The sequence below is a fragment of the Mauremys mutica genome, chromosome 7, assembly GCF_020497125.1.
Source record: "Mauremys mutica isolate MM-2020 ecotype Southern chromosome 7, ASM2049712v1, whole genome shotgun sequence".
NCBI classification, from domain to species: Eukaryota; Metazoa; Chordata; order Testudines; family Geoemydidae; genus Mauremys; species Mauremys mutica.
In genome coordinates this window covers 15,351,494-15,366,942 of record NC_059078.1, presented here as the reverse complement: position 1 = coordinate 15,366,942, position 15,449 = coordinate 15,351,494, and the positions used below count along the sequence as shown (strand labels likewise).

Here is a 15,449-nt window from a genome sequence, read left to right as displayed (position 1 = left end):
CTTGATTTAGCATTAGAACTACTTTGAGGGCAAGTCGCCCACTCTACTAGGTACAGTACAATGCATCCCATTAACAAGCATTCCTGTAGCTACTACAGCCATCCATTAGTATAATATCTGCCTGCTGAACAGATGGTGCACATATATTTAATGCTATAAGCTTATAACATAGAATTGTATAATAAAATCAACACAGTCATGTTAAGTAAAATTCTATATCCTTGGAGCACAGAAGAGGTTAATTCATCTCTAGACAGAAGATTCCATTTGTTTCTATTGTCCTTTCCCCCTTCCCCAAGTCCCTCAAAAGGAAAGTTTAACAGCTCTTGTACAGATTCCATTTTTTCGTTAAAGTTTATATGAGAGAATGTCATAAAAAATAGTCTATTAATTTCTAGCTTCTGAAGAAGCCATCTGCAAGAATTACAGCTTCCTTGATGAACAAAGACAAAAAAAAAAACTGTTCACAAATCTTTCGCTCGAGTATCCTTTCTATTGGGAGAACAGTAAGCAGTTCAGTTCATAGGCCAGGCATTCAGAAGTACAACTCTCAAAGGCTGCCCATCAATGACCATAACCTTTTTTTTTTTTTTTTAGGACCCAGTCCAACAGAATTCTACTTGACTGGCTTTAAACATACTTCCGGGAATCTATGTAGGCTGAGAAACACGTATCTTGCAGGCAGATGTGGAGTAAGAGTTAGCACAAAACATGTTGCATTTAAAGTAGACACAGAACCCTCCATACAAGCTTCACACATTTGGCTGAGGCAACTTTTAAGCCTTCGTGAAGAAGTGGAAGGGAAGGCCAGTACCAGCTGCTACAGGAAGAAGGTGTAGAAAGCCCTGCAAGAAAGCATTATGAACAGCCTGCCCAGGAATTTCTTCGTTACGCCTCCTTAGTTAGAGGCTAGGTTATGCCCCAAAGCTTGCAGGTTTATACGTCTCCGAGTGAAAGCGAGCTGCAGGCCCTCAACTTTTATCTTTTACCCCCATCTGTGGCACTGGGATAAAGCCAGCCAGGTATGCTGCTTCCTTCCAAGACTCTAAGTACTTTACAAGCACTTAAGGTTATTCAGCCTGCTCAGTGTCATTCCAGCTCCTGCATTGGGCAGACTCTCATCAACAAAATATGGCATCTGTAACTCAATGACTTTACTTCATATTGAAGTTGAGTGAATTTTGTTTAGTGTAGAATAGAGAAGTAGTTTTAATCGGCAAGTTCACTTCCTTTACCCATAATGCATTGCAGGTGCCATTTTCTGCAATGTCTGACCTAGGGTTTCAGTCTTGAGGCAGGAGTTTGGCTGCTGCATAATGTGTCAACTATATAGTCTGATGAATGCTGTGTCACTTTGACGACAGCAAGCACAGTATGCTGACTTGAGTCAAACGGTAGTGTTTGTTTTCAGTGCTCATTAATACCACACTCATTAGACATCTAGTACTTCAGTAGGGTCTCCTGAAAGATCACTCTTGTTTACTATAAGTGCGTATCCAGTTAGCCAACAAGCTTCTCCAAAACAAACTACAACATTCCAGTACAGGTTTTTACTAAACCAGAACTGAAAGAGAAAATAAATCTACAGAGAGCACGGGAAGTAGCTCGTAGTTTCAATTACTGGCCCAATCTCACTGTCTGTGCAGCTGCTCAATGAACTAGAGAAAAAACAACAGTTTTCTTTGCTTGTCATTTCCCGATCAGAAAAGGCATCAAAAGGAAATTCACAGTTTTACAAGTATCAGAGGGGTAGCCGGGTTAGTCTGTATCCACAAAAACAATGAGGAGGCCGGTGGCACCTTAAAGACTAACAGATTTATTTGGGCATAACCTTTTGTGGGTAAAAAAAATGCTGCTTCTCAGCCACCCAGCTCTGAAGGCAGTACAGAAGTAAGGGTCACAATACTATGATCCCCCCTAAAATAACCCTGTGACCCCTTGCAACTTCCTTTTGGGTCAGGACCCCCCAATTTGAGAAACTCTGGTCTCCCCCATGAAATCAGGGGTATAGGGTAAAAGCACAAAAGATCAGTAGTTACACTTCTGTACTGCTGCTGGCTTAAGATTAGGAATACCATACTATACCATCCATACTTCTGCACTGCTGCCTTCAGAGCTGAGCAGCTAGAGAGTGGTGGTTGCTGACTGAAAGCTCACCTCTGCAAGCAGCAGTGCAGAAGTAAGGGTGACAATACCATACCATGCCATCTTTACTTCTGTGCTGCTGCTGGCAGCAGCTCTGCCTAATCAGTGGCTGCTGGCCAAGATCCCAGCTCCCCAGCTCTGAAGGCAATGCCGCCGCCTGCAACAGCACAGAAGTAAGGTTAGCAGTACCACAACCCTCCCACTATAACCTTGCAGACACACCTCTGCCCAACTCCTACAATTACAATACTGTGAAATTTCAGATTTAAAAAGCTGAAATCATGAAAATTACTTTTTATATCTTATGACCGTGAAATTGACCAAAATGGACCATGAATTTGGTAGGGCCCTAGTTATTTGTAATACCACGATAGTATTTTACACTTGAGAGTTCCACAGGTAGTAAAGTTTAATCTTACCTACTTTGTTTAAAGTGGGATAGTTATCAGTCACAGTTGAAATGAATGAATTTAAGCCAACTAACATGTCTCACTTTAACACGAAGGGACAGTTATCCAAAAACTTGTATGCAAGCAGTTTGGGATCCGTTCTCTTCAACTCTTTCTTACAATGTCCTTGGGCCATAGGATATTCTATATCAAGAATGTTATACCTGAAATATCTGAGCATAAACTATGTAGATATTTGCCTAATATAAGTCTTGCTGGCTATACTAGGTACTTGTGCAACATTTACTATACAGGTCTTAGGCCAAAACAAATGCTTCATGTTCAGTTGTATTTGAGACACTGCACGTGTAAAGCAAGCTGCTTGCTGAACACTTCCATCTTCACCTGACGTGTTGCAAGCCTCCACAATATGCAGAGCGCTGTAGCTATAGTCTACTCTACGGCCTATCATTCTGTAGTCAGAACACTGGCTTCCTGTTAGCTGTGCTGGCATTTTGTCTGAAGACCAGTTTGGGATGTAAAGTGAGACTCCAGCATATGATCTTAATATGATTAGTATATAGCTCTAGAGCTGCTACTCCTTGCATCTGCGTCAACAATTCATTTCAATTTTCAGCATGGGATTTGAAGTATTAGAGGCAATCTACAAAATAAAGTTGATCTACAATACTTGAGTTCAAGTTTGAAGCAATGTTTCTTTGCCACTGTCAATCTTCAGAAAATTACTGCATGTTCTGAACTATCGAAACTTAACTCATCAACAGATCTCTAATGGCAATGCCATTACGCAGTCTTTATCGTAGCCTTTTTAAAGTAACACACAAATATAAGTTTAAGTAGTACTAATTGGAATAAATTTAAAGAAATCCTAAATGCCTGACAAGTATCAGCTAATAGTGACAGTATGCACAAGACCTCCATTTCAGATGTTTGGATATGTTACTGTAACTGCCACATGCCTAAGTGTGGAAGTTTGCTTCAAGTCGGGGGAACAGCTAGTTCTGAAGTGACAAACTACTGCACTGTTCAGACCCTGAAGGAAGGTTAACATTAGGCCAGTGCATAGACTTTTTTTCTGCTTTGGTCATTTTCTGATATTTAGGCCTCAGCCTACAAGTTTCTGCCTCTATTCAAAACAGAGGAGTACACCCCCTCCCCTGCAAATACTTGGCAGGTGAGCTTTACACCGAGCTCTAGAAATCACACTTGGCAGTAAGGATGGACTGGCTTTTATTCACTGACTTTTACCACTGAGAGAAGGGAGTACAGTGCAGAGATTAGATCTGTGGCTTAATATTTGAGCTTTGCTGCAGAACAGCTCCTTAAAATGAAGCACATGCAAAAACCTCCACCTTTAGTATCCTAAGGGATTCAGAAAATGATGCATCACCAAAGCTTTGCCATTGCACAAGACAGATTCTTATCTACTAGTCAGCCCAACTTGACTTGTCTTCTAGACAAATATAAAGGTAGCATGACTCATAAAGGAATGACATAATGAAGCTTGGGTATTGATTTTATCTAAGATACACCCCTGTCCACCCAAACTGGAACTCTCTCAGGATTGCTTGTATTAGCTGTAGAGTGTTCATGCTAATGTCTCCTCCCAATCATTCTAATAAAGAAGACTGAAGTTAGTGTTTTCCTGGGTACCTTGAATTCTGGCACTTTACACAAATTTTTAGGGTCCTTCACTACACAGGAAGCAGGTCTTTGACCCATATTTATAGAGTTTTAAATAGCAAAGCCATCAAGCCATACTGTAAACTTACTCAAGGCCACTGCATCATACATTTTGAACTAACGAAGTAGAGGCAAACAGAAGAACAGTTTAAGATTCTTTTAGATGTTAGTTTAATATCAGTAAATTAGAACCAGTGAGACTAAATTAGAGACCGTGTTTCAATTGTTTCCTGTTGTGATGCCTTAGTAAGATTCAGAAACTCCCTATTGGTTTAGGGACTCACTTGGTATCCATTGAGATCCAACAAAGAATATTTCCCCAACAACTATAAACTGGGCTGCGGTGAAACCATACAGTTGGAAAGTTTAAGTAGATTAGCTTGAAATGCAAGTAACTGAAGCATTTATAGTACTTGTTTCACAGCCCTACCTTGATGTTTCCTTTAAGCATTCTAGATAGCTCTCTACTGAACTGACCACTAAATGAAGCACAGTAATTCAATGGAGAACAAGAGCTGAATACCACCCCTTTCCACCTCTAGAGGTTAAGGTATACTATAGCCTCAAAGCCTTTATTCTGCTCTCCACAAATGCAACAATGAAACTAATGAACTTCTATTGCAAGACAAGATACATCACAACCTGGCGAGGTAAATCACCTCATGTATACCTGAGTGAGGATATATTCATCTCATCACCAGTGGTAAATAAGGTAACTAAGGTATGTCTATGCTGACCTGGAAGCAAGCCTCCTACCGTTGGTCCACAGATTCTGAAGCCTGGTGGGACGGTGGGCTTCAGAGCCCCTGTTCCAGCCCAAGCAGCAATGTGAAAGCATAGTCTACTCTGATATTTTTAGTGCCCTAGCCCAAACCCTGCTACCACAAATCTGTGGACCCAGGCTAGGAGACTCACTCCCCAATGCAGTGCAGACATCCTCAGAACCCTATGAGAATATATAACTTTATAGCTCAATTACCTTTACGATGCCATTCATATGCAGATCCAATATGGATCATCCTGAGATGACCTATCTGTCCCTCTCAGCACAACTGGGCTTGAACATTCTTCCTTTGGGGAAAAAAATTCTACCAGTATTTGTATTACAGAAGCATCTAGACGTTCCGAATAAGGATCAGGGCGCACTGTGCTAGGTACTGCACAAACCCAGAAGAGAAAAATAATCCCCGCCCTAAGGAGTTGACAATCTGTTAGTTCATCCATTTTAGAAAATGAGTTCGATGTACTGTAAAATGCACTTTCGGGTTGCAGACACGGTAAGGGAATGTATATATTGCAAAAGAAATCAGTCATTTAGAGAACGTTTGCATGATATAAATGGAAGAAGTTTATGAGTGCGATTGTACGATGGGGTTGCTTATGATGGTAGTGGGCAGGGCTCAGCAGTTCTGCGGCTCACTTCTGGTTTATATCTTATGTCTCTAAAAGTTTATGCTTCAGGGTTTCAGCTGGCTACCTGCAGGGTTCAGGAAGGAATTCTCCCCATACGAATGTATTCTGGTTGTTTCGTTTCATCTCCTCTCTGACACATTGGGGATGGCCATGGTTGGAGATGGGACACCAGATGAGGCAGGCCAGGGCTCTCAGGTGGGACTAGGCACTCTCTCTCAGGTACTTGGCTAGCTGGTTCTTGCTCACAGGCTCAAGCTCTAGTTTATTCACTATATGTGGGGTAAGGAAGACATTTTCCCTCGGTCAGATTGGCAGTGTTCATAGGGGATTTTCACCTCCTGCGCAGCATATGGATGTGGGTCGATTGCCAGGATTATCTGGGTGTCTTTCATTTAATCATAGCCCTGCCATTGTGGGGGCCTGAGGCACTAGCGCAGGGGTTCTCAGGACAATTTTTGGTGGCCTCAGAATGCGGCCACCAAATCTTGCTGGTGGCTGCTCTCACACTTTTTCCTAAAATACTTAATTAGCTTTAGGAAAATAATAAATATGTACAGATACTAGCTATCAATAAATAAATTACAATGATTTGAAGGGGTAATTCTGTTGTGAGAAGTGATATTAACAAACAGACTTACTCAGCCCCAGCAAGCCTGGGGACAAATTAAGCCCTGGATGGAGGGTCGAGGGAGGCAGTGTGGACCAGGGGAGATGGGGCTCAAGTGCTGGAGTAGGTAGCGAGGGGCTGAAGCCTGAAGCCCTGCTACCAGAGCCCTGCAGCTGGAGGATAGGGCCCATGGACAGAGCCTGAAGCCATGTGGCCGGAACCTGGGGCCTGCCATTGCGCAGCCTGAGCCTGGGCCTGGAGCCCAAAGGCCCATGTCCAGAGCCTGCTGCCCCGCCACCCCTGGGCTGAAGCCCAAAGCCTGAGCCCCATTGCACCAAGAAGGCAGGGAACTCACTGGCTGCCTGCTCCTACAGCAGTGTGTCCCAGGTGACTCCAGAGGGGAGGAGAACCCAATCCCTGCTGGTAGCTCCAGCAACCAACACCAAAGCAGTGCATCCAGGGGCAACAGCGAGGGGGAGGGTCACTATTTTGCCCTCCTCCCCCCCCACACACACCACAGACCAGGAGGCTGTGGCCGCAAGAAAAGCCCGATGGCCTCATGCGGCCAAGGTGGTCATATCGGAGAAACACTGCACTGGTGCACCTTGCTCCCTCCTTTTCTCTGCCTGTGGCAGAAAGATCAAAGTATTACAGCTCACAGGAGACCAGACTAATTTCAGTTTGGGGGCTTAGTGTGCAAGTGCTGGGTGGTGGTGTTGGCCTGTAAAATTCAGGAGTTCAGACTAGATAATGTGGTGGCCTCTTCTGGCTTTAAACTTTATGACTAACTCGCAGGGTGAGATTGATACTGGGGACTGAGACCCCTTTCATAGCCAGAGGCGGAGAATGATCACTTTGGGTTTTGTTCACAGGGAGTCCAATAAGTTTAAGTGTCCAGAAACTGAAGCCTCAAAATGCTCTTATTAAAAGGAACACTGTCTGATAATTGAACACCAACATGTATGTTCGTAAGAAGAGGGTTTTAATCTCTTATTACAGGTTTAGACTTTTTTTTTTTAAGTTCAGTTTAAAACTTCTCCATAATGCTGCTGTATTTTGGATGCCACACACAAGAGGAACAATGGGCCAGTCTGTTTAATAATCTTCATTCCACTTTGACACAGTTGAAACAGCAGGAGTGAAAGATTTTTTTTAATGTCTTGTTAACAGTGCAGTTTAAAGGTATATTAAGAGGACAGTAAGTGTTAGATTTTAGTACATGCTTTCATTAACAGTTGGTTACCACTAAGCGGGGGGGACCAGAATATTTGGCAAGCTTGTTTGGTATTAACAAGCGGGATCATATATCAGGCAGCCAGGCGTCAGACAGGAGTTTTACAATAAAATCCGCCAAATATAATGCATGAAGTAGCTTTTGGAAGCTGAAGTTCAAATGTAGAATCAATGTTTACCAAAACTAGTTCAAGACTTTTAGGTTTTGCGCAACAAGAATCTATCAGCTCACTTGAAATATTTGTGTTTCAATTGTGTCACATGATTAAGGAGATTGGTTGCCCACTCGGTTGCAGCTTTCTGACAGTAAGCCTGAAGAAAGACTGTTGACAAACACTTGCTGCAGAGATGCAGTCAGCAAGAGTTACTTAGACAGTGCAAAAGAGGCTTCAGAGTCTAGTGAACAGAGAACACTATTAGTCCTCAATTAAAATCCAGGGGAAAATTCAGTTAGATTGCATCTGGTTACACTGCAGCAAAAAACTGTTCAATCTAAAAGCCATAGGCCTCTTCACATTCTGGAAAGTATGGCCCATGATGGAATGATGCCGTCCCTTGTGACCAGGTTTACTCATACACAGGGAAAACTATATTCATTATGGGGGTATCTAATTAAAGGGACAGTGACTAAAGTGGAACCTTCAAAGGTGTCTGCTTCGCTACATTTTCTGCCTCACATGGTAGCTAAGTGGAATCTGAGAAAAAAAAAAAGCCACTTATCTACAAGAATTTATAACTAGACTTCACTATAAACAGGTCCAATCCCAATTTACATATCTAATGAGGAAGATCTAACAAGCCATGGTAGTTAAAGACTAAGTAGTACAGAAGGAAGCTGTTAACTAAACTATAGAAAAAGGTTCACTTTTTCTTTTATTTGGTGCACTTTCCAGGTTAAGTCTGATCAGCAGTCAGCTCTTAAGCTGATGAGTAATTGGCACTAAACATTTCACCTGATGAAATCAGATACAAGTCATTACAGGAACCTGCTTGGTACGAGAAATCTTCATGCTGTGTCTACATTACAAAGAGTTGCAAAGGACCTGGTTATGATATGATCACTTTTATAGAGAACATGGCAGATGTGTCCCTCCATCCCACCCACACCATACAAAATCATTGGACATGTAATCAGTGCTAAGATATTGTATCTACTCTACAAAACTGAAATGACAGACTACAATATTCTGTTTGTATTTTAAACCATGGTTTTACCTTAGCATTCCAAAGTAGTCAAGAAAGCTGTCCAAAAGTTTCAAACCTATCTACTGCTGCACTACACAACCAGATAAATGCTGCAGTTCTGGCATGGGCCAACAGTTTCTGGGTACTGTGAGAGTCAGTAACAGTTTTGCAAGTATATGTATTTAATAATAGTGTTCACCCGTATAAGCTTCAGTGCTTTAAAGCCAAAGACTAAGCAATTGTTAGTAAGATTTACCATCTTTTGATCTTCAAATAGTAGACACAGGGTACACGCTTCTGTGCCGGAGGATGGAAAAAAAGTGTCTACTTAACATCTCTTATCCCAATAAGTGGTACTTCTACCACTTCAGCCAGTTACACACTATATGTTCATCTTTCATGAACTTCTAGTACAGTATATTTAGAGTACTAGGTGTTCATGGGGTTGTTCTTTTTCAAAAGGATGTGGGAGGGAAAGAATATTACAAATGTGACTGTCCAGCTTGGTAGCCAGAATAGGTGCAAACAAAACTACCACTAAGTAGAGAGTCTATTCCCTCTCCTATCCAGTTGATATGTACAGGACATTTTGATTCCAGTCTTCTTGTGCTGGCATCCTAACATTTCCCCGCTTCTTCACCACTAAAGTGAGTCTTGGCTGTAAAAGACTAGAAAGACAGCCCCAGATTACTAGTACTGGCTAAAAACAGACAGAGCTGAGGGCTCTATCTGGTAGGCCAGACAGCTCCCAAAGTCAACAAGCTATCAGGGTTGTGAGGTTAATCCTGTTGATCAAAGTTTGGTTGTTCTGGCCAGCTACAGATAGGATCCTGAAGCACAGGAAAGACTAGCATTGCAGGGCCTGCCTTAAGTCTGTTCAATCATTTTAAAATCTTTGCTTTCAGAAGGCTGATCCAGAGAGCTTCACTTTGAGGACCATCGCACTACCTTCCCTACCAAAAAAAAAAGTGCCTCTCTCCCAAACACTAACAGCTTAGTCCTGCAGATGTGCTTAGCCAACAAAACAGAGGCTAAATTTATGGAGGAAGTGTTACTCAATGATTAGAGTGTCCTTGTTACACAGTATTAGCATGACACCAAGTTAGAGTGACATTCTTGATTAGGCAATATAACTGTCAGAACATGAGAAAGTCAGTTACATTTACTGAGCAAGACCTAAATTCTTCAACATCTGCACGCAGAAAACTTGGTAAATAATGTTTCCTTTCCAACAGGTTAGTCAAATAAAACTTTGATCGGGGTGGCATGCACACAAAGAGTAAAATAGAAACACTGATCAGAACAGAGCTTATCCTTCACAACCAGTAAACTGCAAACAAGCTCTGAACAAGACTGTCAAAGTGCCCAACAGTTGTATTAAGCCTTGCACACATTCAGGGACAGTCTTGTCTACAGGACCTGGTGACTATGCTATCTGAGACAGAGACAGAGACAGTGTGTGTGTAAAAAGCTTGGATAGATTCAGTACTGTCATTCATATATATTTATATTTTATAGGACAGTACTGAATCTATCCAAGCTTAACAGAACACACAAAACATAAAATCTGTGTGGCTGTACAAGAATCATACGGTTCCCACTCTTATGCAGCCAAAAAGTTGGCTTGTCTCTCTACCAAGATAAGCTTCTTATCCAACTTACACCCAAGAATTCAGTGCGTCGAGTGATAGTCATATCCACTCCAGACCAAAACTGGTGTAATGCCTCGGTTTAATGCCTCAGTTTCCCTGTAAGTGCCTTGGACTATCAGTTATGACCTTTATTGCATGTGAATGAAAACACCAAGTCATATGCATCCTTCCCTAACTGCAGTATTGGATACCAATAGCAGAGCCAGAGGAAACACATGCAATTCAATGGTCCAGGCAAGTCATTCAATTTGTCTCCTGTTCAGTGACAGTCATAAGAAACTTCACACAGGAGGCCTCAGACTTATAATTGGTTCAGTGAATCCATCAGAGCACACCAATGAACCATGAAGTGATTTTCTTCAGCTATTCAGAAAGTGTATGCCCTAAAACATTCTATTAACAGGAGAAGGTATAGATTGTTGGAATCAGAATATTTTTAGTAGCTAGGAATTAGCAGCAGAGTGTAGAAATAGGAGAGGAGTGCAATGTCAGGAGCAGACCTTCATGACAGGACAAGAAAGCAGCTTTAAGCAGTTTATTGGGAGATTATCAGAAATAAAATGGAAGAAAGTGGTTGAAGGCACTCTTCACCTTATGGGGTTGTTAGTATAGTTTGCCTAGACAACATGACATGGGAAGCTGTTCTAAAACCATGTCATCAAGCTATGCTGTAAGCAGTATCATGGCTGTCAGTAGAGAGTCTGTGTACACATCAAGCAAACTACGCTATTTTTTTTGTTAGTACAGAAAGCACCATGTTGTTGCTATAGTTCTAGTGAGGCCATCTCAAGCCAGCAGTCTTAGTTTCAAGGAAAGTGCATGATGGATCATCAGCTAGAGAGAGAGAGTTATTACAGCCTGTATTTTATCCCACAAACCCCAATACACAGAACGTCGGTTTTATTCTAGTCAACTGTACTTCTTTGTTCCAGTTGCATGGATGCTATATAGGATACTGTGTCAGGAACTGTAAAAGGCAACAAGATCTGTAGATTATGGCTAATTGCAAGCCAAATTAAAGATCAGACAAGTGGATACCTAATCCTGCTCAAAAGTAGCTACCAACCCCTTATTACTAAATAATGGAATTGCAGTGAGGCCTGTAGGAGCAGCTGGTAGGAAGCAGTGGTCTCCCTACCAGACAGAGATGTCCATTGGCCTCTGTGCAGTGTCAGGACTGCTAGCCTGCTGCAACCTCCTGTTTTGAGGGTTGGATCTTCAGACCTGCACTAAGGTTGCTCAAAGAGATGGCTCCTGCCCCCCAAAATCCACCATTCCCATACACAGAGCCAAGAATCATCCCCTAACCACTGCCAGAAACCTCCTCCAGCCATACTCCACCCCGCCTAAAGGCTGGGAGAGGAGCCTGTCCCAACCCTTCACCTCAACAGCCACCCACAGAGACAGGCATGCTTACACCCCACCCAACCCAATGGGGGACAGACCAAGGGACTTGCACTCCCTCCTACACTCTCTCTCCCCATTACCCCCAGGGCCCAGAGAGCCCCCCCAGGGCCCAATGGGAGACAGGCTAAGGGACTCGGATCACTCCTAACCCCCTCCCCAGTACCCACCCCCCAAGACAGAGCTCCCCCCTCCCCCAGGATAATGGGAGATGGACCAAGGGACCTGGGTCACTCCTACCCCCTCTCCCCAGTACCCCCCCCCATGGGAGATGGGCCAAGGGACCTGGGTCACTCCTACCCCCTCTCCCCAGTACCCCCCCCCACGGGAGATGGACCAAGGGACCTGGGTCACTCCTACCCCCTCTCCCCAGTACCCCCCCACGGGAGATGGGCCAAGGGACCTGGGTCACTCCTACCCCCTCTCCCCAGTACCCCCCCCACGGGAGATGGGCCAAGGGACCTGGGTCACTCCTACCCCCTCTCCCCAGTACCCCCCCCCCCCCACGGGAGATGGGCCAAGGGACCTGGGTCACTCCTACCCCCTCTCCCCAGTACCCCCCCCCGCAGGAGATGGGCCAAGGGGCCTGGATCACTCCTACCCCCTCTCCCCAGTACCCCCCCCACGGGAGATGGGCCAAGGGACCTGGGTCACTCCTACCCCCTCTCCCCAGTACCCCCCCCACGGGAGATGGGCCAAGGGACCTGGGTCACTCCTACCCCCTCTCCCCAGTACCCCCCCCCCGGGGCAGCGGGCACGAGCTCACCGCGATGACGTTGACGAAGGTGGTCTTGCCCGAGTACTGCAGCCCCACCAGGGTGAGCTCCATCTCCTCCTTCCAGAAGAGCGAGCGGAACCAGTCCAGCAGCCGGGACAGCAGCGCCAGCATCGCGGCGGCGGCGGCGAAGCGGGCCGGGACCCTCCGGCACTAGCGCTAGCTCCGGCCCCTCGGCGGGGACTGGCGGCGGCGGCGGCTGGCGGCCCCTCGGCAGCGACTCGCGGGCGGCGGCGGCGGCTCCGGCCAAGGCCAACGCTGCCCTGCTCGCCGCGCCGCGGTCATATGACGGCTCGGCTCCACACGCCGGCCTGGGGAGCAAGAGCGGCCCGGCCGGCAGCAGCCGCTAGCCCAGCCTACGGCGCCCCCTGCCGGCGAGGTGTCCGCCCTGCGCCCGGGGAGGACTCATTCTCGCGTGCCTGCCCTGCCAGGGCCGCCCAGCGGCCACCTGAAGGGCTGGGGCTGGGGTTGGGGCAGGGATAGGGGGGTAGGGATGGGGGCGAGCATAGGGGGGTTAGGGACTGAGGCAGGGGCTGGAGCAGGGATAAGCGGATAGGAACTGGGGCTGGTGCACAAATAGGGGTTGGGACATGTGCACCCCGCTGCCACCCCCTTCCCCTTCTGCTCTCACCCCATCCCCCAAAAGCACCCCCAGACCTCCTCCTCCTCCTCCCATAGCTCTACTGCCCCCATCCCACTCCCTCATACCCCATATTGAGGACTGGAAGGATTCGATTTTTATTGGTCAATGTCAATTTCACTGTATATACAACAAATATTTCCATGGGTAATAGTGGAAATTTACAGATAGGGAAGGTAAGAAAAATGCTGCTTGAGAACTTATGAGAGTTTGGTTTAAGGATATTTACTTTGGGTTTTTGACTATTAGTGTCCTGATGGCTATAAAGCTTTAACTTTTTGAATCTCGCTGTCTCTTGTCTAATTATTGTCGGAAACTCCCCATTATCTGACACCTGGCCCATAATTTCCCACAACTGTGAAAATTTAAATCAATAAAAAAATTTAAATGCTTAAAAATAAACATTGATATTATCTGCTGAAATTCTAAGAATATAAACATTGAATTCCACCTAGCCTTTTCCAGATGTTCAGAAACTTTGTCAACCCCCCAATCAAAAAAAATGATGCAACTGTCTTAAAAATCATGAGATTTTGAAAAATAAAATATTAATAGTAGGTTATTTTTATTTGCCTTCTGCCTTCTGTGCCTGTGGGGTGCACTTGGGTCACATTTTCCAGCTTTTTTCCAGAATCATTAGGGTTAGAAACTTTTTTTTTTCCAAAATGAAAGCTAAGATTTTTGCACGGTCACTTGCCTCCGGGAGCCAGGGCTTTAAACATAAAATATTGATTTATGATAAATCATGAAAATTGGCAACACTGGCCACCACTTGCTATGCCACACAGCTACCCACCCAATACCCCATACTGCTTCCCCCCATATTGTCCTGAACACCCCAAATACTTCCACTGATAGCCCATCACCTTCTGATATCCTGCACTGCCCCTGTCTACTGTCCACTGCTACTCTGACAACTTCACTGCTAACCCACCACCCTGTGATGCCCCCCTCTTAAACCTGCTGCACCATTAGCCCTGTGCTGCCCCTGGATCCCCCACTGCCCCAATACCTCTACTGATCTCAGCCCCACTGCCCTCTGCTCTCCCACATTGCTCCCTATATCTCCACTTTCCCTTCTCCCATCCCACCGCCCTGTATTACACCCCCACTCACACAGTGAACCCTCTGATGCTATCTCTTATATCTGCTGACTTCCCCGCCCTGACTCCCAGCTTCTACCAGCCCCCTGCCTGCTGCAACACCCTTTCCATCCACCCCTTGGAAACAGGTTGCTTATTACATTGAAACTTACTTACCCTTGGAGCCCTGTGCTAGTGCTTGAGAATGAAAAAAAGAAATTGATCAGCCTGGTTTCCCTGTCCAAAATGAGTGAAGTACATAAAGGAAGCAAATAGTGTCAATGGGGAAAAGTAGATTAACTGTTTAAAGTTAGGTTGGCTTCGGTATATGGGTCTGGACAAAGATCAACAGTTTGACTCATAGAATTTTGATAAATATGAAAAGAACAGGAACTGGAGGCAAAGTGTTTTCAAGGAGGGACCTTCAGCTTTGGAACCTACTCCCCACACCTCTCATTGATCCAAAATAGCCCATCTGTTGAACTTCGCAGTACAAAGGCACAGCTATTTATTTACTTGGGCATTGGGGGAGGCACGGGCTTGAAATAGGCTGAGGTTTCTAATTCTCTGATGGGTCAAGTTTTGTTGGGAGCTATTAGCTGCTAGTTCCAGCTGATTTGCTTTTTGTAATTTATGTCAGTTATCTAGAGTGCTAGGTAAGTACCTTTTGTGTGCCTCCATGAATAGCCATATATTTTGCATGATTTCAATACAAAACCATGAACGGACCCCAGATTCAGCAAAAAGGTTTGATGAATCAACTTTCTAATTCAAGACTGTGACAAAATCTCAAATGAAGGGAGTCCCTCCTGGCATTAGGATTCATTGTATTTCACGGGGTAGTTGTAACATGGCTTCCTTTTAAAATATTTGATTTTTCACAAGTTAAGCCCCATCCTGCAACTACCTCCACACAAGTGCATCCCAGGGGGTCTGCCTCCGTAAAGGTAATTGCAGGACTGGGGTTTAAGTAATAATAATCATCATATGTTCATGTGGTATATACTGTGTGCTATACTGCAATATAATATTACATAACACACCTCTAATATACTATTAATTTTGGAGATTTCACACAAAGTATGTCCTAAAGCCATTTAAAAAGAAGAATAAAAAGGTTTCTTGAGTACAGTTAGCAGTCTCCATAATGTTGTTCTGATAATCCAAGCAGGGGCAGCTCCAGGCCCTAGCACGCCAAGCGCGTGCTTGGGGCGGCATGC

General features: G+C 44.7%; 1 protein-coding gene across 1 annotated transcript in view; it reads right to left on the bottom strand.

Moving 5' to 3' along the window:
- Positions 1-12,769, bottom strand: part of ARL8B (ADP ribosylation factor like GTPase 8B) — a 33,690-nt gene extending 20,921 nt beyond the window's left edge. Inside the window, exon 1 of the mRNA XM_045025083.1 lies at positions 12,499-12,769. Coding sequence (XP_044881018.1) covers positions 12,499-12,621 — 123 coding nt within the window. The 5' untranslated portion in view covers positions 12,622-12,769. The remainder of the gene's footprint in view (positions 1-12,498) is intronic.
- Between the last annotated feature and the right edge of the window lie 2,680 nt (positions 12,770-15,449).